The 20,728-nt window shown below is 42.8% G+C and overlaps 1 protein-coding gene across 4 annotated transcripts in view; it reads left to right on the top strand.

Moving 5' to 3' along the window:
* The window catches only part of LOC121935535, a 43,809-nt gene that overhangs the window by 12,443 nt on the left and 10,638 nt on the right, over positions 1 to 20,728 (top strand). Inside the window, exons 1-4 of one of the 4 annotated variants that reach the window (XM_042477164.1) lie at positions 1,734 to 1,867; positions 12,814 to 12,934; positions 16,126 to 16,673; positions 17,550 to 17,624. In XM_042477164.1, coding sequence (XP_042333098.1) covers positions 16,586 to 16,673; positions 17,550 to 17,624 — 163 coding nt within the window. In that variant the 5' untranslated portion in view covers positions 1,734 to 1,867; positions 12,814 to 12,934; positions 16,126 to 16,585. Of the gene's footprint in view, positions 1 to 1,733; positions 1,868 to 12,478; positions 12,590 to 12,813; positions 12,935 to 16,125; positions 16,674 to 17,549; positions 17,625 to 20,728 lie in introns of those variants that run through there. The other 3 variants (XM_042477163.1, XM_042477166.1, XM_042477165.1) reach the window with 3 other exon arrangements.

Here is a 20,728-nt window from a genome sequence, read left to right as displayed (position 1 = left end):
AGTTCAACACCATTACCATGGGTCTATCAGATGGAATCCTGGGATTTGTACCCAGGAGAACTATTCAGCCTAGTCTGTCAGAGTTCCAAACTACAAATCCCAAGATTCCATAGGACTGAGCCATGACAATGGTGTCAAACTGTTGTATTAGTGCAGTGTGGATACACCCCAGCAACATAGCCTACTGTGGGCCTTCATGGATACCACAACCCATGGATGCCCAAGTCTCATTAAATACAATGGCATAACAATAATGGTGTTCCTTATATAAAATGGCAAAATGTTGTTTGGAATTTATCCTTTAAAAAAATGTTTGAAGCTGAATCGGTGGATAAAGAATCAGTAGATAAAGAGGGATTCAAGTGCAAGTTAGGGAGCTATAGTCAAAGCAAGGAACATCTCCAAGCTCAGAGTAAAATAATGGTATTAGTCATCTCGAAATGTCTCGCAGCATCGCAACCAAAGATTTTGAAACCTTTCCAGTCACGTTCAATTGATGCAGAGATTCTGCCACAAATCTGGGAGGCTTCTAAAGAGGAGGCCATTTTGAGGTTTGGTTTTGGTTCTGCTCCCTGGAGAATCCCCTGGGTCTAATTCAGCAAAAAGATTTTGCTTAATGTTGTTCTGGACCCTAGCCCACTTCCAATGCATTGGGGTTGGCACAGTCTAACCAACATGTTCCCCACCAGATGTACTCTGGAGCCATAGGGGGATCTCATCTTTCTAGAACGAAACCTCGACATAGATCCCCCCCCCCCCGAGCCTAAATATGGCTTTTAATCTACATTATGCACATGCCCTTTATTAAGATACATATCACAGAACAAAGATCCGGAAAAGGTGCTTTCTATGCGCAGCTCCTGCAGCCAAATGTTTAATCCTGCAGTGTTGGAAGGCGAGTTCAGGAGGACCAGAGAGGGAACAGTGGAACTGAGATGTAATTGACTTGGCTGCAAAAGAACCTCTCTTAAATTAGAGATATTTTTAAACCCTCAGTGGCCTGGCATAGGTAAGCCAAATATTTAGATATTAAAAGGGGCAGATGTTTTCCGTTCCTTCCACAACCTCCTTGATATTTTTTCCCAGCCTGTTTAACTTGGCACATTCCGTCAAGTTGGTGTATTTATCTGTTTATTTATTCACATGACGGAACGACTAAGTATATCCCCTGGTGCCTCCTGCTATGTTATGTTGTTGGAATATTGCAGACTTTGGACCCTTCTGTGCCATCTTGGAAAGTCTTTCCAAGATGTTCAAAGCATCTAACCTACAACAAGAAATGCAAGATACATCTAGGGTGGGGAACTTGTGAACCGGGGACTACATGTGGTCCTAAACCTTTCCTCCTCGCTGCAAAGGAGGCTGCTGCCACACTGCAGAATTAGTGCAGTTTGATACCACTTTAACTGTCATGGCTCCATCCTACGGAATTCTGGGACAAGTCACCTTTTTGTATTTGTTGGCAGTCCAGAAGGGAGTCTTGGTACAGAAAATTGACCATCCACTGTGGTCCTCCTTTTCCAAGACATGTCTTACATTTCAATCTTATGTCCTGGGCTACGGGAGGAATTGCAAAACATCCTCTGTTTGAGCCATAAAACCTGTCCTTGTGTCATCAGTTGCTTCTAGCTCAATAGATTTATTACTGCCCCAGATGCTGCAAAAGTTTATGGAGAAGATTTTCAGAGAAGGTAGCTGCTGACCATGTGGTGGTTTTGTGTTGTTTTTCTGACAGGTGTGGAAAGGAAAGGAGGATCTGAGTTATTGAAGCAGATCAGCGGCACCAAGAGGAGGGTGAAAGTGTGCAATTCAGGTTGAGGAAGCAGCAGGAGGAACGAGAGAGCAAATGGGAAAACTACAAATGAAAGTAATGATTTAAATGCAGATTCAGTCAAGTGTTTTTTGCTAGTAAAGTACAATTTTAAGCATTTGTCGTGCTTAGAGTTCTGTAAGTATGTTGCAACGCATTTGAACAAATGTAAGTTCCTTGGGAAAATGTAGCTGAATACATAAGAAAATACAGCATATGTAATATAGCTGTAAATAAACCATATGAACTAAATTTATATCTACCGTGGGCCTTTGGAATCCGCTGGGGTTTGCTTTCAGGACCCCGCATGGATACAAAAATCTGTGGGTGCTCAAGTCCCATTAAATACAATGGCATAGTAAAACTGTGTCTCTTATATAAAACAGCAAAATCAAGGATTGCTTTTGGGAATTTATATTTTCTGGAGTATTTTCAATCCACGAGTGTTTGAATCTGTGGATAAAAAAAAGTCCATGGATATGGAGGGCTGACTGTATATTGGTGTTTTAGCTTTTATTGGGTAATGTTATAAATTTTTCTTGAGTATTCTATGTTTTGCAGTGACTTGTGCTCCTTTGCGGTGAGGACATCTGGTCACCCTGATGGTTGCCCACCCCACTCTAAAGGGTTTGACGTTCACTGGTGACTGAGCCCATTGGAGACAGTGTGGCATCTCCACAACTCAGGAAACCATGCGCTCAGGGCATGCAGATGTCTGCTTGGTAGCATTTCAGGAACTCAGGTTATGATGGAGCAAAGCTCTTGCCTTGACTTCTAGGAGAAGCACACAGCACAATGCATATTTTTACCTACTTTGCTTCTAGGCCTTTTCTCTCCCTCAGTCACCCCCCCTAAAAAGAAAGATCTCTGTCTGCCATCTGATCATGGCTCAGGGCTGCTGGAACTGCACTCAGTAGTAATGGAACGCAGAGCCTGGGAGCAATTGTCCTTCCTTGCTGTAGTCTCTCTTGACAGCAGAATACAATTAAAGATTATACATTTTGGACAACATCTTGCACACTGAGCGAGAGATTAGACAAGAGATTGCACAGGGGAGTTTCCAAATTCCAACTTCTGAGGGCTGCTAGAAAAAGCAGTGGGTCAAGTTCAGAGTTGGACAATATGTACGGCTGGACGGTTCACAGAGCAGGTAAAGCAAACATGAAGTGATCCAACATCCACAGCCTGAGGATGAGAGGAATCCGTCTCTCCCTTTTGCATGTCTCCTGGCAAAGCGGATGCCAGCTGCAGCTGGCAAAGAGCGACAGGGGTGCACAGCTGAGCTCCAAAGCTGTCTTCTGCCATTAAACCATTTTGTGACTTTGCAAGGATGTTGCTAAAGATCTTGAGGGCTGCCAGCTTCCAGAATAAAACCTTCCTTAGAAGAATCTTGATGGATGCAGTACAGTCAGCCCTCCATACCCACGGATTTTTTTATCCACAGATTCAAGCATCCACAGCTTGAAAATATTCGCAAAAAAGTATAAATTTCAAATTGCAAAGCTTGATTTTGCCATTTTATATCAGGGACATCATTTTACTATGCCACTGTATTTAGTGGGACTTGAGCATCCATAGGTTTTGATATCCAAGGTGGAACCTGGAACCAAAACCCAGTGGATGACAAAGGCCCAAATATATTTTATTTTTACTTTTGAAAAGTTGCATTTATCTCCCAGTGTGGTGCAGTGGTTTGAGCATTGGACTAAGACTCTGGAAAACAGGGTTCAAATTCTGGCTCCGCCATGTAAACCTAATGGGTGACCTTGGGAAAGTCACACTCTCTTAGCCTCAGAGGATGGCAATGGCAAACTCCCTCTGAAGAAACTTGCCAAGAAAGTCCCATGGAAGGTTTGCCACAAGTCAGAAATGACTTGAAGGCACTCCACAACAAGAACAACAACCTAAGTGGAAGGAAGATGTTGGTAGCATGAGCTTTCGTAGGTTTCAGATGCATGTCTGGAGTAGAGAACTGTTTTTCAGAGCTTTTATCTTTTTAAATTGTATTTTATTTTATTTCAACTAGAGTGTGAATTGTTTTAATTGTGTGAAAAGTTTGATTGTATTTTGTGGACTTACATTTGTGTACGTTGCTGACACAAGAGCCAATGAGGCATAGTGGTTTGAGTGTTGGGCTGGAGATTAGGGTTCGATTCCCTACTTAGCTATGAAACTCACTGGGTGGCTTTGGACAAGTCACACTCTCTCAGCCTCAAGGGAAGGCAATGGCAAACCCTCTCTGAACAAATCTTGCCAAGAAAACCCCAGGATATGTCCACCTTAGGATCAACATAAATTGGAACCAACTTGAAGGCACACAACAACAACACCTTTCACTAACAGAACATGCCAGCCCATGTTTTGTTTGCAAGGATGGGCTCACACCTAACAGAATCCAACAAATCATAGTCTGTTTTATGGTTACGTGTGAACTCTGTGTCTCCAGCTTTCAACCTGCATTGCAGAACTACCAGAAGCAAGGGCATAAGCAGAAACAGCCTGAGGCAAAGCTGGCATCTTCAACTGGCTCAGGAGGATCGCTTCAAAAATGATGACTTAAATGTCTGGTTAAAAAACAGCAGTAGAAGCAGCAGCAGCAACTAACTTCCCAAGGTCTAAACTGGGTTAATGGCTTGTTAGCACATTGCGTGTATTAATAGGCTTCAAACCACAGGAAAAGAGATTCCACCTAAACATTAGGAAGCACCTCCTGATGACATGAACTGTTTGACAGTGGAAGACGCTGCCTTGGAGCTTAGTGGAGTCTCCTTTTTGGGAGGTTTTTTAAACAGGCTGGATGGACGTCCGTCAGAAATGCTTTGATTGTATATTCCTGCATGGCAGAAAGGGGTTGGATTGTATGGCCTCTGTGGTGTCTTTCCGTCTCTAGGAAGTTTATCACATGGAGGGTGAATTGGTAAAATCCCATGCACAAATGGGATTTTACAATCCAGGTTCTTTGTCAGATGCATTGTTGTGAAAGAGAAACAACACAAAAATAGTCCAAACTGAAAGCTCCTTTGCACTTTTGGAATTTAACAGAAGTAAAAAGGAGCTGGTTTTGATGACTTTGCATTCAGGTTATTTTTGTGTTATTTCCCTTTCACGCAAATGTCATCTGAACAACATCCCACAAATGTGTCTTTCCCCCCAACTTTCTGTTCAGGTTAACCCTGAACGTCGTCTGAAAAACAACCTGGAAATGCGGGTTATTTTCAGTTTAAATTTAGTTTCTGCACGGGATTCGTCCCATATGATACATTCCTAGGATTCTATGATTCTAGGCTGGTTATTAAAACAGTTTTGATTGTGGCCACATCTCCTGACCCCCCCCCCCCAAAAAAAAAAACTATGGATACCGGCCATGAAAGCCTTTGACTTCACAGTTTTGATTGTGGTTTTGTGACCTTGGATGAGACAACATGGCATAGTGGTTTGAATGTTGGGCTACAACTCTGGAGAGCAGGGTTCGATTCTGTGCTCGGCCTTGAAACCCACTGGGTAGCTTTGGCCAAGTCACACTCTCTCAGCCTCAGAGGAAAGCAAGGGCAAACCTCCTCTGAATAAATCTTGCCGAGAAGACCCAAGGATAGGTTTGCCTTAGGGTTTCATGACCGCGCTGGGAATCAAACCCTAGTTTCCAGAGTCATAGGTCCTGAACAGACAGGCCAAAATAAAGCTGCTTTGGGTCACTTTGGAGGTATGCTGTTTAAATGATGCATGCATCTGAAGAGGCCAGAAGCTGCGCCAAAGCTGTGCTCCAGTTCTTAGGACTGGAGCTTTGGGCGCAGCTTCCATCCTCTTAGGATGCATGCATCATTTAAACAGCGTACCTCCAAAGTGTCCCAAGGCAGCTTTATTTTGGCCTGTCTGTTCGAGCCCATAGACCAACATTACACAACACTACATAAGCAAAAAAAGGAGTCAACATTTTTGCTATATTTTTTAAAACAAAAGTAAACAGCAAACAAAGTAAAACCAGAAGCAGAGAAGGGCAAGGGAATGGAAAGATGGGAAACCTGAGTAGCAGAAACTTCATGCTGCAAACTTTTGTAACAGCCTCTGCTGGTAATAACGAATGCAAAATTCCCTTGCAATTCCAAAGCCATGTTCGGCCAGAAACTTTAGAAAAGCATGGTTCTCTCTCTCTCTCTCTCTCTCTCTCTCTCTCTCTCTCTTTTAAAAGTGATTGCTTTCTGGGGGAAATTAGCCTTCTATATGAAGGCAAGGCACCTGAGTGAACGTGTTCCAGCGTCCATCAGCAAAAAGACAAGAGAGGTGAACTATGAAATTGCCAGAATAACATGGGATGAGAGGAGGGCAGAGGCTGGGCTGCACGTCCGTTTGTTAAAAGTCTCACAAAGAGGCTATTGATTTGGATTTGGAAGTCCGATCTCTCTCCTACATCCAGAGAGCACCTAAGCATTATGCAACCCTTGTATTGATTCCAGTTGAGAAATAAAATCATCTCACAGAGGCTTGCGACTATTTTAAAAAACAAACAAACAGGATCGAGGTTTTTATTCTTTTCTCTCTCTCTCTCTTTTACATAATATAAAAATGCACACAATAAGTAAGTAATAGCTTACAAATGTGATAGTGGGGGCTATCATTTCTGCACAACAAATGCATTGACTTCCCTGCAAAAATAACGAAGAGCCAGTGTGATGCAGTGGCAAGTTCGATTTCAGTGCGCCAGTGAATGCATGTCATGTTTCAGTGTGAACTTTAAAAGGAGCTATCCAAAAGGCCTGATTATTGTTGTTGTGTGCTGTCAAGTGATTTCCAACTTATGGCAACCCTAAGGCGAACCTCATATGGTGTTTTCTTGGCAAGATTTGTTCAGGGGAGGCCTTACCTTCCCCTGATGCTGAGAGCGTGTGACTTGCCGAAGGTCATCCAATGGCTTTTATGGCCAAGCAGAGAATTGAACCCTGGTCTCCAGAGTCATAATCAAACCACTACTCAATGCTGGCTCTCTCAAAAAACCTAACCCTGTCCCCCAAATCAGCTCAGCACCTTGGATAACTCTCATGAAAACCACCAGCCTCCCATCCTGTGATGGAAGGGTTAGGATCTTGGATCAGAGCTTGGAAGATAAAGGTTCTAGTCCTCACTAAGTCTTGGGTAGCTTTGGGCCAGCTACTTTCTCTCAAGGTTGCCATGCGTGTGAAGTGTGTGAACGGGGAAAGCCAAGTATTGCTTTGAACTCATGTGTGGCAAGTGGGGATTTAAATGTTGTGAATGCATAAAATTAAAAAAAACAAACAAACAAACCCGAAACGTAGGAAGTTGCTTTACACAACCTTGGCATTTTTGCCCCTATAGCCCAATGTTGTCTACTCTGACTAGAACTGAAGTGAAGACCTTCTATCTGCAAGCCATGGATCCTGCCACTAGGCCACAGCTGACACCTGAGCCATTGTAATTGTGTGTTTGTAGCTTGTCCACCTAGATAACAAGGAAATCAAAATTGTCAAAGAGTTTCCATACTTTGGATCAAACACTGATCAGAACAGAGATTGCAGCCAACAAAACAGATGAAGATTAGAATGGGAAGGGCAGCCATGAAAGATCTAGACATGTTCCTAAAGTGTAAAGATGCACAACTGAACACTAAAGTTGGAATCTTACAAGCCATTGTTTTCCCCTTCACCATGTACGGATGTGAGCGCTGGACAGTGAAGAAAGTGGATAGGAAGAAAATCAACTCATCTAAGATGCAGTGCTGGAGAAGAGTGCTGAGGATACCATGGATGGCCAAAAAAGACAAACAAATGGGCCTTTTAACAGATCAAGCCCAAATTCTCCCTGGGAGCCAAGATGACTAAATTGCAGCTGTCATACTTTGACCACATCATGAGAAGATATGATTCATTAGAAAAAATAAGGTGGAGGGTAGTGGGATCAAACATTTATAGGAATTAGGGCTGCAGCCAGGAAATCAGAAGAAGATTAAGAATGGGGAGGACAACTATGAAAGAACTAGAAAAGATCCTAAAATGCAATGATACACAAGTTAGAATCATACCGGCCATTCCCTTTTATCATGTGTGGATGAGACAGCTGGACAGTTAGGAAAGAAGATAGGAAGAAAATCAATTCATTTGAGATGTGGGGCTGGAGAAGAGTGCTGAGGATTCCCTAGAAAACCAAAAAAGACAAACAAATGGGTCCTAGAGCAGACCAAGCCAGAAATCTCCCTGGAAGCCAAGATGACAAAACTGAGGCTGTCATACTTTGGACACATCATGAGAAGGGAGGACTGATTGGAAAAAACAATAATGCTAGGAAAAGTGGAGGGATGCAGAAAGAGAGGAAGCCTGCATGATAGATGGATGGACTCTATTAGGGAGGTCATGAGTATGAGCTTGGAGATGTCTTATCCACAGAGTCGCTATGGGTCGAAATCCACTCGAGGGGAGTTAACAACAACAATAAGTAGAAAGAGAGGAAGCCAGATGTCTTGACTCCATCAGGGAGGCCACCGTGGGCCAGCATCTCCAGGACCCAAGCAAAGCAGTGGAGGATAAGGAGTCTTGGAGATACCTCATTCACAGGGTTGTCGTGAATCGAGGCTGACTCCAAGACAGTCAGAAACAACTTACGTTCATATGGCAGATGATCTTTCAATGGGTGTGGGTGTCTATTGCCTTCTAGTCGCCTGTGGACTTAAGGTGACTCCATGGATTTTATAAGGTTTTCGGAGGCAAGGAATACTCAGAGACAGTTTTCCCAGTACCTCCCTCTGAAATCTAGCCTACAGCACATTGGTGGTCACACAAATCAAAATATAGCTGTATGCAAGGGTCATGTCTGACGCTGTCGATGAAAGATGTAGACTTTTTTCCCCCATATGGAAGAGGTTTGTGCCTTGGAAAAGAACAGCAAATTGATCTTGGACTTAGTACTGTTTTTCCATAGGCCATAGAGAGGTCTTAAAATAAACATCTTTGAATCAAACAGCTCTATTTTGGAGGTTCCATCAAACCCAATTTTGTCACTTGAATTGTCCTTGTAAGGCAAGGATGGAGAACCGACATCCCATGGGTCTCAAAATCCAAGCCATAATCCTCTCCTATAAGCCACGCCCCTCTATTTAGGCCACACCCCTCCCCCTTTGCTGCCGCCACACCATCACATGCCCATTGCAGGCATGTTCAATGTGCAAGAAAATCTGGATCCATTTATGGGGTTTGCAATACAAGGTATTCCAGTTTGCTGAGCTGAATGATACAATCTCTCTACAATGTAAATTAATATTTATATCCTAAGCTTGTCTCCTCAATTGCATCCTGATTTTGCCACATGTTTATTATCATAAGCATCCCATGCCTTATTAGCTAATGGTCTGTTCAGGCATTTCTCCAATTTGTACCTTAGCAAGAAACAAAATACTGTATAATGTTTAAATTTAAAAAGCCAGGAAGGTTGCATCTGCAGTTTGACACCACTTTAACTGTCATGGCTCAATGCTATGGAATCCTGGGATTTATAGCTTTCTCTGTTGGAGCACTCTGGGGTGCCATAGCAAACTACAGATCCCAGGATCCCGTAGCACCGAGCCATGGAAGTTAAAGCAGTTTCAAGCTGCATTATTTCTGCAGTACAGCATCAGCCTTGAAGTCTACAATATTAAATATGTGTTGTGCAGCTTTGGGCTTTCCTTTCACCTCTGAGCAGTTCAGCAGCTGAACCTCCTTTCGGCTTGAGTCCAGTTGTATCATATTAGCATCTTAAGAGGCCAGAAGCTGCGCCAAAGCTTCACTCCAGTCCATAGGACTAGAGCGTGGCTTCTGGCCTCCTAGGATGCATGCATCATTTAAACAACATACCTCCAAAGTGACCCGAAACAGCTTTATTTTGGCCTGTCTGTTCGGGCCCATGGTAACCCACTTAGGAAATACTTAATTGCACTGGTAAGAGGTATAGAACTGTACTTGCTATTGCTGTTGCTAAGGGCAAGACTCCACTCCACCTCTCCTTTCCTTGCTGTGTTAGGTGCAAACTACTTTCGCACTTAATAGTTTTGCCCCTCAATAACTTTTGCCATCTTGACCATGCTCTGATGTTGCTTGGCCAGTTTGCAGCTGTGAAATGTTGCAGGGTATGCTTTCTTGTGAATAATAACAGTAAAAACAACAAAAGCAACAATGTTTGTTTATGCAGTGGGCCCTTCCTATAAGCAGGGATCCGTTCTGGACCCATCCACCCCGCCTATGGGGAAAATGGCCTATGCTGAAATCCTATGGATTCCTATGGTGGTACACTCCTGTGCCTGGTGGCGTGCGCCTACAGCACGCTATTTTATCCGCTGGGGCTTGCCGTCCATGTGAGCTCAAGCATGGTGTGAGCAAACTATAACACCATTTTCACTAAAGGGCAAAACATCAGACATATATAATCGAAAACAAACTATAAACAAAACCCTATAAAATGCCAAAATAATAAAATAATATACTGATGTACCAAAAACAAAATCCTCCTGTTTGCTACCCTTCTTGGCTACCTTAGGCACACTCAGCAACTTAATCCGCCAAATCAAAGAGGAAGGTCTTAAACTCTTTACGAAAGCAAAGCAAGCCCTGCAGTCGGAGATGCAAAGGAAGACTGTTCCACAAACGCAGTGGCGCACTGGATACTGTATATTATTTCCTTGCAAAGGCCATCGCAATGAGAGAGGAAAAAATAACATTTCCACATATTTCTTTCATTTTGCTGTACAGACCAATGTAAGCCGTTTCTCTCTCTCCTATGCTGGACAGTCATGTAATGGGAAGAAGACGGAAAAATCCCTGTTCTGGCCTTAAGGCAGACCTTGATTGGAAATGAGGAACTGCTTGGCTGCTCTCCTTTGTAGATTAGCCCCACAATTCATGAGCCGCTGGTAATCGCCTATCTCCAATGACATATCCCTAAATAACAGTCTGCATCACTGCGATGGAATAGCCATCCTTCATGGAAATGAGCTAGCCTCCCGGACTGTGTATGGGTTTGTTTTCCGATACAGTGTGGACTAGGGATTGGAAAGGCAACTTTTGTAGACTGCGGTGTCCAGAGCCATCTAACTAATATAGGAATCTGGGAGGCGTAGTACATAAACATAAACTTACCAAATGTAGGCCTGGAATGACGGCATGGATGCTATGACATGTGATGCGGCTGTTTAAAATAAAAGAATATTAAACCACAGAATTCTCTCAACTCCGGCCCAAGCAGGGACAAAAAATGAATGATTATCTACTTCAGGAGTGGGCAACTGTTTGGGATTCAGAGACAAAAATAAAGTGCGTCCAGAGGAGGGCAACCAAAATGGTGGAAGGTCTGGAAACCATAAAGCCCTATGAGGACCGAACTAAGGAGCTGGGTATATTTAGCCTGGAGAAGAGAAGGTAAAGGGGTGACATGATGATAGCCACATTTAAATATTTGAAAGGATCTCATATTGAAACTGAAGAAAGCTTGTTTTCTGCTGCTCCAGAGATATAATAATAATAATAATAATAATAATAATAATAATAATATTTATATCCTGCCTCTCTGTGCAACACAACTGGGGGGAGGGGGGGCTTACACATTAAAACAATACAATCTCATCCCAAAATCCCACCCACCCCTAAAATACAATTAAACAGTACATAGTTTAAAACATACCTTAAAATAATAAACAAATAAGCATAATAAGCACAAATCAAACACATTGGCTGTAGCAGGGTTAAGAGGCATAACAGGTTCGGATTTTTGGTGGCCGGTTATCTGTTCAGGAGAGGCCTGCCGGAAAAGATCCATCTTAACAGTTTTCTTAAAGCTGTTTAAGGTGGTAATGTGACAGATTTTCTCTGGCAGGCCATTCCAAAACCTAGGAGCGGGTGCCAAAAAGGTCCTCTGGGTGGTTGCCGACAGTCTAGTTTTTATAGGTTGCAACAAATTCCTCCCAGAGGACCTGAGATACAAAGCAATGGATTCAAACAACAGGCAAGGAGATTCCACCTCAACATTAGGAAGACCTTCAAGACAGTAAAAGCTGTTCAATAGAGGAAGACACTGCCTTGGAGTGTGATGGAATCTCCTCCTTTGGAGATTTTTAAACAGAGCCTGCTTGGCCATCTCTTGAGAGTGGTTTCATTGCATCATCTTGCATGGCAGAATGGGGTTGGCGTGTATGGCCCCGGTGGTCTCTAAAGAGGCTGTTTCCAGATCAAGGTAAAATGAGGGATTATTCCTCCTCTAATCCTTGGTGAGACATGATGAGAAGCCTTGATCTGGCCTAATTATTATTATTAACCTTTATTTATAAAGCACTGTAAATTTACACTTGCTTCTAGTTAGAAGGTGGAAGCAGAGCGGAGCCTGCACCTGGCACCTCAAAGACAGTGAGAGAAGGAGAGAAGATAAGCAAATACATAGAACTTCCACAAGAGTCTTTGCAAGTTGGAGCAACCAAACAATTAAGCCTTACAAACTTTAGCAGGCTTCTCCTCTACCGACTGAGCTGGAGATTTGCAGATTATTATATATTATTAAAATTTATTTTATTTTTATCCCGCCTTTCTCCCAAAGTGGGACCCAAGGCGGCTAACATATATAAAACACATTAAAACAACAATTAAAATTAGATGCAATCCTTTCTTCTTGCATAGAGCTAAGCCTATGAAAACTGGAGAGTTTGCAGCCTCGTCTCTCAGCTGGAAATGGCCCACAGAATCTGTAGACCCAGAGTTTCAGTCTTTGAGATCTGACAGCCCTGGTCCTGATGGATGCCGAGTCTGTAACCAAGCAGTATGGAACTGCCAGATTATAGTTTCCTCTCCTTTAAATAGAAATGGTTTTGTTTCTTTTGTAATCTGTTGAGACAAGTCTTGTGAAATGTCCTCAGATGACCCAATTATTTGCAACTCTTTTTGCCTCCCCTAGTTACATTATTATGAACATTTGTTATTTTCTTGCAAGGCAGAAGGGAAGTGGCTTCCTTGATCTTTTGCTCTTGTTTTCCCCCTGTTAAGCTCCTTGAGTGCCTCTGGTCATATCATCTGTGTGAGGTGGAAAAGAGTCATTTGCGTGACTTATCTAAGTGCCCTGCAAGCACAAGGATGCAGCGTGGAAGGAAAGTTTCAAATCAGCAAAGTAAGAATGAGCAAGGAATAAAACAAGAGAAACATACCTATGTTTGATGATTCTCTATGTGTGTGTGTTCATCTGTGTGTACAAAAAATGACCACTCTCAAAATGGCATGTATGTTCCTTCAAGTTGCCTGTTGATTTATGGCAGACTTTCTAAAGCAAGGAATACTCAGAGGCAGTTTTGACACATCCTTCCTCTGGCATATAGCCTATAGCACCTGATATTTGTTGGTGGTCTCCCATCTGAGTACTAACCATGCCTGACCCTACTTAGCTTTCAAGATCAGTCAGGATCTGGTGCCTTTTGGATGTTTAGGATGCCTGTGTGCATGTGACATGAAGTCGCCTGTCTATTCATGGTGACCCCATGAATTTCATAGGGTTTTCTTAGGCAGGAGATGCTCGGGAGTAGCTTTGCCATGTCCTCCCTCTGAAATACCATCTACAGCACCTGGTACTCATCTCCCATCTGAGTACTAACCAGGGCTGATCCTGCTTAGCTTCCAAGGTCAGATGGAAACTGCAAGGAAGCAGAATTTTCCTTCTTTAGCAATGTCCACAGTCAGTTGTTTATGTGGGTGTAATGTGTTTTGACAGGGAGGAAATCATTATGTAGATGATTTCAGGTTTTATAACCACTCGCACTGCCTTGTCCTATTTTGCTCTTGTTAGGATTCAGAGAAGAGGGTTTGCATTTTCAAAGGGAAGTGATACAAAAGGGACTACTGATGTTCTATAAATCAGATGCAAAAGCAGCCCAGTGCTCAGTGCTTGGGATGTCGCTCTGCTTACTCCAAGCCAGGACTCATAAATCTAAATGGATAAACAATATAGATGTTGCAGATGATGTGAGTTGAATCGTAAATGGGAGTGAGCCCAAAGGGCTGGGGCATGTTTACATGGAAGCATTAGTCAAATGTGGGCAACTATGGAAGGCATGGAGGCAGACCTTCAGAACCATTCCCTTCTAGCAGACCTCATCCCACCAAATCTGTTGTCATTGTTGTCGTGTTCCTTCAGTTGTTTCCTATCAATGGTGACTCTAATCTAAGGTGACTGTATCTTGTGGTTTTCTGTGCAGAAAGCGTTTGCCTTTGCCTCCCTTGGAGTAAGGGGTTGTTCAGACAGTGAAAATAATCCAGGTAGAATCTGGGTTGAGTTTTCGTTGTTCACGTGCATTTTGAACCAATACACACAGGTGTGAAGTCGAAGGCTTTCATGGCCAGCATCCATAGATTTTTGTGGGGTTTTCAGGCTATGTGGCCATGTTCTGGAAGAGTTTATTCTCTGAAGATGCCAGCCACAGATTCTGGCAAAACATTAGGAATAAATTTTTCTAGAACATGGCCTCATAGCCCCAAAAACCCACAAAAATACAGGTAGACTTCAGATAAACCAGGATAAACCTCTGTATGCCTTGAACATGCTTCGAATACATCCACATCATCCACACCATCTTTATTTGAGTGCAGACATGTGTGAGCAAGATGCACATGGATGCGGTGCCATAGTGTGAGCAGCAAACCCAGAATGTGTGAGTGAGATTATTCCCATAGTTGTGCTAAAAAACAGCAACATCTGAGTGACCCCTGAGAGAGTGTGACTTGCCAAGGATGACCCAGTGGGTTTCCATGGCTGAACGGGGATGCAAACTTTGGGCATTTTGGGCAGCTTCTTTAAATTTTGGATTGAAAATCCTCTTTTCGTATAGCCAATGATTTTGGTGACCCTGTCTCTAGGCAAGTATCCATGTTTTTTCTCCAAGGCCAGATGCAACGTATATTACAGAGAATTACTTTATGGTAGATTTGCCAGTGTTCCTTACACTGAAAAAAGATGCTCATGTAGTAACTCAGAAGCAGAGCCTATGAAACATAATTTACTAGACTGTAGTTTTTACGACCAGATTCGACAAGCCAAAATCTATCCATTATTGAGTGAGATGCATGGAAGATCAGATCTTTTTAATGTAAAATTCTTGTCGGAAGATAAATGCCCAAATGTCACTCTCGAAGTTGCTAAATTTCTCTCTGAGGCAGCTAGGATTTAGTAACCCCTTTGACTCTTGTCTTACTGGGGGGGATTTTGGGGACTTGTATCTCTTGACTGTATGTGTAAATTTAGGGTCTATGAATTTAGGGTCTATAAATTATGATGGAAAATCAGAGCAGATCCACTGACATGGAAGCTGTCAGCTGCCATGTTTTGGGTTGGAGACATTCAGCACAGAGCCATAGTTCGCTGTCAGATGTGGCTGATGTTCTTACACCTTTGTAAAATGCTGGCATTTTAATGCAAGCTTGTCTTCTCTGGATGGCAGTTTCTTCCAGGCGATCGCCCACAGCTATAAATCCCAGGATGGAGCCATGGCAGTTAAAACAGTGTCAAGCTGCATTGATTCTGCAATGTGGCAGCAGCCTATGAAACAAGTGTGGAAATCATTGTCTATGTCCCTTTGTCTCCACTGGGTGTCCAAAAACCACGACTGGACGTCCATTAAAAATGTCTTGCATTTATAGATTTGCAATTGGTTGCACATTGTCTGCATTCAGCAGAGGCATGGTGTAGTGCTAGGAGCATCATTGGTGGATGCAAGGGATGTGGGCCACACTGGGTGACACCCTAAGATGGGGTGACACCACTGGTCCCCAAACTAGAAACCCGGCTGTGGCATTCATTCCCCCACATCCCTTGAAAACACTGGAGCTACAATATATTGTAATTTAAAGATGTCATTTTAATTTTGCTAGTTGTTTATGTCCCAGTTATTACCATTATATTCAATGATCTGTGAGTAACATTAGTGCAAAATACATTACTAAGGATTTTGCTTGGCGTTGTATGGAAGGAGGTCAACGATGAGGGTAGTACCATGAGTTACCGCACCGGATGATGATAACCCTAGTGCCTCCACTGTGTAGTGCAACCACTGCTTTAACTACATAAGTGTAAATATACACCACAAAAGAATGATGTTGGATCTCAAATTTCATCTCCCTATGGATCTGGGATTTTGTTTCTGTCTCAGATTCACAGTGGCCTGCACAACTATGCTTGTTCTTGTGCATGCATGCTTATGATTATATTTTGTATCTCTTGTATATGCATATTGTATATGCATGCAGGTTCCCAACATAGCCTGCTGCATGCAATCCAATTAAGTGCTTTCACCAACTCTCTTTTTTCTATTTTAGTCCTGGAAACTCTGCAGATCCGGCTGGCGAAAGACCATCCAGCAAAGCTGAGTCAGCAACATGGCCAAACAAAGCAGTATCCATCCAGCTGTAGGAAGAGACCTGTGTGACTAAAAAGAAGCAGCAGCTAATTTTCAGTATATACGACATCCCTGTTGTCCAAATACAGGCCATGATCTCCCTTGACACTTCAGTCATGGTGTTTATGTGTGTGTTGTTTCTGGGTGGAGGTGCTTAGGAGTTCTTTGCAAATTTAAGCATTAACTAATTACTTACATAAGGTGCATTTTTTGTGGGTTGCCAAACCAAAGTGGTTTCCCAGATTCCTTCAAATCTTACCCAAGACGGAGATGGCCAACGATGCCTTCTGGCTGCCACCTGCTGGTCAGTTTAGGGAGATGAAGCCCTTTGAACAAACACAAAAAGTTTGAACCAAAACTGAACTGAACATTTTATAGAAATGTCTGGTGCTTTCCAGTGCCTGGAGAATTTGAGAAACATTCACCCATCACTGCTGCCACCACCCTTGAAAAAAATATTCAGCAAAGGTATAGATACACTCTAAGTTTCTGTTCCTCTACCTGGCCTCCTCTTTGTCCCCAGCTTTTAATTTATTAATAACCATCATGGGGAACATGGGGTCTTCCAAATGTTGTTGGATTATCATTCCTATCAACCCCAGCCAGCAGAGCTCAATGGTGAAAGCAGGAGATTTATAACCCTGTTGTTCATATATTGTTGGATTTCAGTTCCCATAAATCCTCTACCGTTGATCCTGCTGACTGGGGATGATGGGATCTAGTGTCTGAACATCTGCTAGATGACTGGTTCAACATGTTAGTTCAACAGCTCAAATTGGACTCCTTTGTTACCCAAGAAAGGAATGGAGGGGGTGGGGTCCCCACCAACTGTATCAGTTTCTCTTTAAAAGTTGGAGAAATTAGTTTTGCAAGAGGCTGGGGAACCTTTAGGATCACTGGCACCTCTGTATACCAGTAATAACTGAGGAGGACTTCAGGTTTGGGTGAATTAAGAAGGTTTTATTTAGACTGCAATCACGCACACAAAGTGATAGCAATTCCAACAAACACAGCATTCAGAGATAAGTGTAATGGAAATATGGAAACTGGATAGCAGAGTTTGAGGGATTTAAAGAGAGTAATATTTACCTGTCCGAAGAGTAGACCACAGAAAGTAGGAATGGTTCAGACTGATGTCTGAGGATGATGCAGGTGATACATGGAATGCAGCCTGGGACAACTGTATACATACCACATGTGCAGAGGCTAGTTTGGGGGAACCAATATTTATACCTGAAAACTAGCCTCTGGGGATGTGCTATCTTGCAAAGTAGCAAAGACTTGATGGCTTTCCTAGGAACCAACAATAGGATTTTGGACTGATTGATGGATTTATCTTTAAAGTTACAGAAGCAGCAATTGGATCAGGGCAACTCCAGGATGGATGGTCCAGAAAGTTGGCTGAAAGCAAAGCAAGAGGTAGGCAGAGAGAACTGGCTTACTACTTTGATGCAATGAGGACTCCTTAGTCTCTTGGTGCAAGATGAAGTCTGGAGTTATTCACACTGTAAAAATAATCCAGGCTAAATCTCTGTTGTTCACACACATCCCGAATGCACCCGATTAACTTTTTTGGTGGGCTGCCAAAAACCCCACCTTATCTGGGATAATCAATATGGGTTCCCCCCCCCCCAAGTTTTAAAAAAAGTTCTGCATCATCCGTAGTGTGACTAAATAATGCAAATAGACCCAAATAGACCCAAGATAAAATGCTGCATACCAAAAAAAAAAAAAAGGTTCCGAATGCATTTGCATTGTCAGGCCCATCTTCAGTCGAATGCTTGCACATGTGAGCAGCTGAACTTGTAGCGATGTGCGTCGATGGGGTTGCTCCTTTTCTCATGGGAACTTCACTTAGTGTTCTAAAAAGTCATTGGGACCACTTAAGAACACTCTGGTTCCAGATATGAAATAGGAATATATGGAGACCCTAAATCTAGCGCGAGGTATGGAGGGTGTACTCGCACCTCGGTCGTGAAACTGTTTCCTTGTGGCACCCGTTCTCATATAACCTCCCCCTGTTTCTATTTCCCTGTGAGCAATCTGATGTGTGGCATGTGATAATTTTAAAAAATAATAATAACACAAAACATCTCACAGGGCCAGTGAAATGGAAATGCTGGCAAGAACCCTGACCCATGTCTAACAGTCTAACAATCGATATCCCTTGGCTTTTGGGGAGAAAAATGATGAGTACCGAAAAGATGGTGAGGTCAGTTCTAGAAAGTGGAGTGAGTGAAGCGTTCTAACATCCTGAAGCAAGTGAAGAATTATTAATATTTAAAGAGAGATGCCCTTCCTCTTTCAGAGTAGGTGAAAGACAAGATGTGAGAGATTCACTTGTCCCAAAGGCCTCTGAAGAAAGGGAAGAGTCTCTCTTTCTGCCTGTCTGTCTTAATCTGATTTTATTGGTTTCACTACGCCTTTTCCATTTGGTTTCCTCATCATCTTTTCCTCTCTTTTTAAAAAGGGTAGTAATGGGGAGGAAGAGGTTTTCTGGCACATGCAAAAGATATCCTTGTAGAGTGCATGTTGTGTTGTTATTAAGAAACACAGGCACAACATACATTATGGGAGGGAAGCCATATAGGTTTGGGTTAAAGCACACCAGGTTGATTCCAAAACAGAAAACAAATGGATTTCCTAATTGCTCAGCAGCTATTCAATGCCAAAGGTGTTTTGTGGGGATGAGATACAGCAAGATGAAAACGGTTTTGCTCAGGGACCCTGCAATTGTTTTTAAGATACAGGAGATGCTCAGCACTCGATAGCAAATTGTTACTCATTTTCATTACCAATCCCAGAAATCCCTAACATTGACCAATGTTAAAGTGGAGTCAAACTGCATTAATTCTGCAGCGTACATGCAGCCCTTGTCTCCATGTAGGTACTTGCAGGCAAAGGCCCATTCACCATCCATCGACAGTGAAATTTCCTTAAATATTAAGATTCTTACAAGCAAAATGGGTATTTAGAAGGCCCTTCATACGCTCAGTGTTGTTGTGTGCCTTCAAGCTGTTTGCGATTTACGGTGACCCTAAGTCAAATCGATCATAGGTTTTTCTGGGGCCGAGAGAGTGTGATTCACCTGGAATCACCAACTGGGTTTCCATGCTCAAGCGGGGATTCGAACCCTGGCCTCCAGAGCTGTAGTCCAACACTCAAACCACGATGCCACATTGGCTTTCTGTGTTCAGTGTAGCTTATTCACAAGTAAATATGCATATGAAACCCTTATTATTCCTGGGAGAGCTCAAAAATAATTGCTGCCTTAATATGTCTTAGCATTTGATCATTATTTCTTATTGCTTGATCATTTTGATTGTATCAATTTCTGATTGATAATGCCCAAAAAGGCACAGTGACAGGGGTCCAGTTTTGCCTGATCATTTTAAGGGAGCTCAGTCACCCAGACCCATCTTAAGGGGAGCTCAAATCTCCCAACCTCTGTTCCGGACTCCATGGGGTTGTGGTTGTGTGCCTTTCCAACTTCTGGCAACCCTAAGGTTAATCTGTCATGGGGTTTTCATGGCAAGATTTGTTCACAGGAGGTTTGCCATTGCCCTCCCCTGAGGCTGAGAGCATATGACTTGCCCAAGATCACCCAGCGGGTTTCATGGCTGAGCTGGGAAATGAACCTTGGTCTCCACAATCATAGTCCATAACTGAAACCACTACACCAACAAGAAGGTCCCAAGTGTTTTGATACCACTTTAATTTCCATGGCTCGATGCTATAGAATTCTGGGATTTGTAGTTTGGTGGAGCACCAGAGCTCTCTGAAAGGGAAGGCTAAATATTTCACAAAACTACCAATCCAGGATACTGGATTATACTGCACCCGTTCACTCACAATACCAGCCAGGGGCTCAGAGTCGGCTCAGCCTGGCATCCTTCCATAGGTCACTAAAATGAGTGCCCAGCTTCTTGGCGGCTATTAGCTTATCCTTTGTAAACCACTTAGGGAGTGCTTAAGCGCCCTGAAAAGCGGTATGGAAATATACTTGCTATTGCTGTTGTGGCATGGCTGTTAAAGTGGTGTCAAACTGCTTCAGTTTTGGAGTGTGGATAAACCTTTGACTGTCATTACTAGAAAGAAATAAGTGAGTTTGTGTTTAGTCACCCACTGATGCATAATTTTATAAAGAATTGTAACCCAGTCAGTGGACTTCTTGCAGAAGTGATCAGAATGGAACAAGTAGAATGGTGAGTATTTGTTTGTTTGATTTCCATGGAAACAACTGAGAATCTTGGTCAAGGTGTCGGTTGTGGTTTGAGGCGTAGGGAGTGTTGGTTGTAGCTGAGAGGTGGTGAACGTGGTCGGATCGTGTCTGTGGTTTAGAGGTGGTGGAACGTGGTGGGATCGTATCAGTTGTGGTTGAGAAGTGGTGGAACGTGGATTGATTTCAACGCAAGAGGTATTTCGACTGGTTATTTTACTTATTTCCTGTTTGATATTAGTTGAGTCCTGTCTTTCTTTCAATGGAATGTACCACTGCTTTGTGTGAAGGCATCACAAGTTGG

This window comes from Sceloporus undulatus, chromosome 6 (assembly GCF_019175285.1).
Source record: "Sceloporus undulatus isolate JIND9_A2432 ecotype Alabama chromosome 6, SceUnd_v1.1, whole genome shotgun sequence".
NCBI classification, from domain to species: Eukaryota; Metazoa; Chordata; class Lepidosauria; order Squamata; family Phrynosomatidae; genus Sceloporus; species Sceloporus undulatus.
Note: the sequence above shows the minus strand (reverse complement) of the source record. Positions and strands in the feature narration are given on the sequence as shown.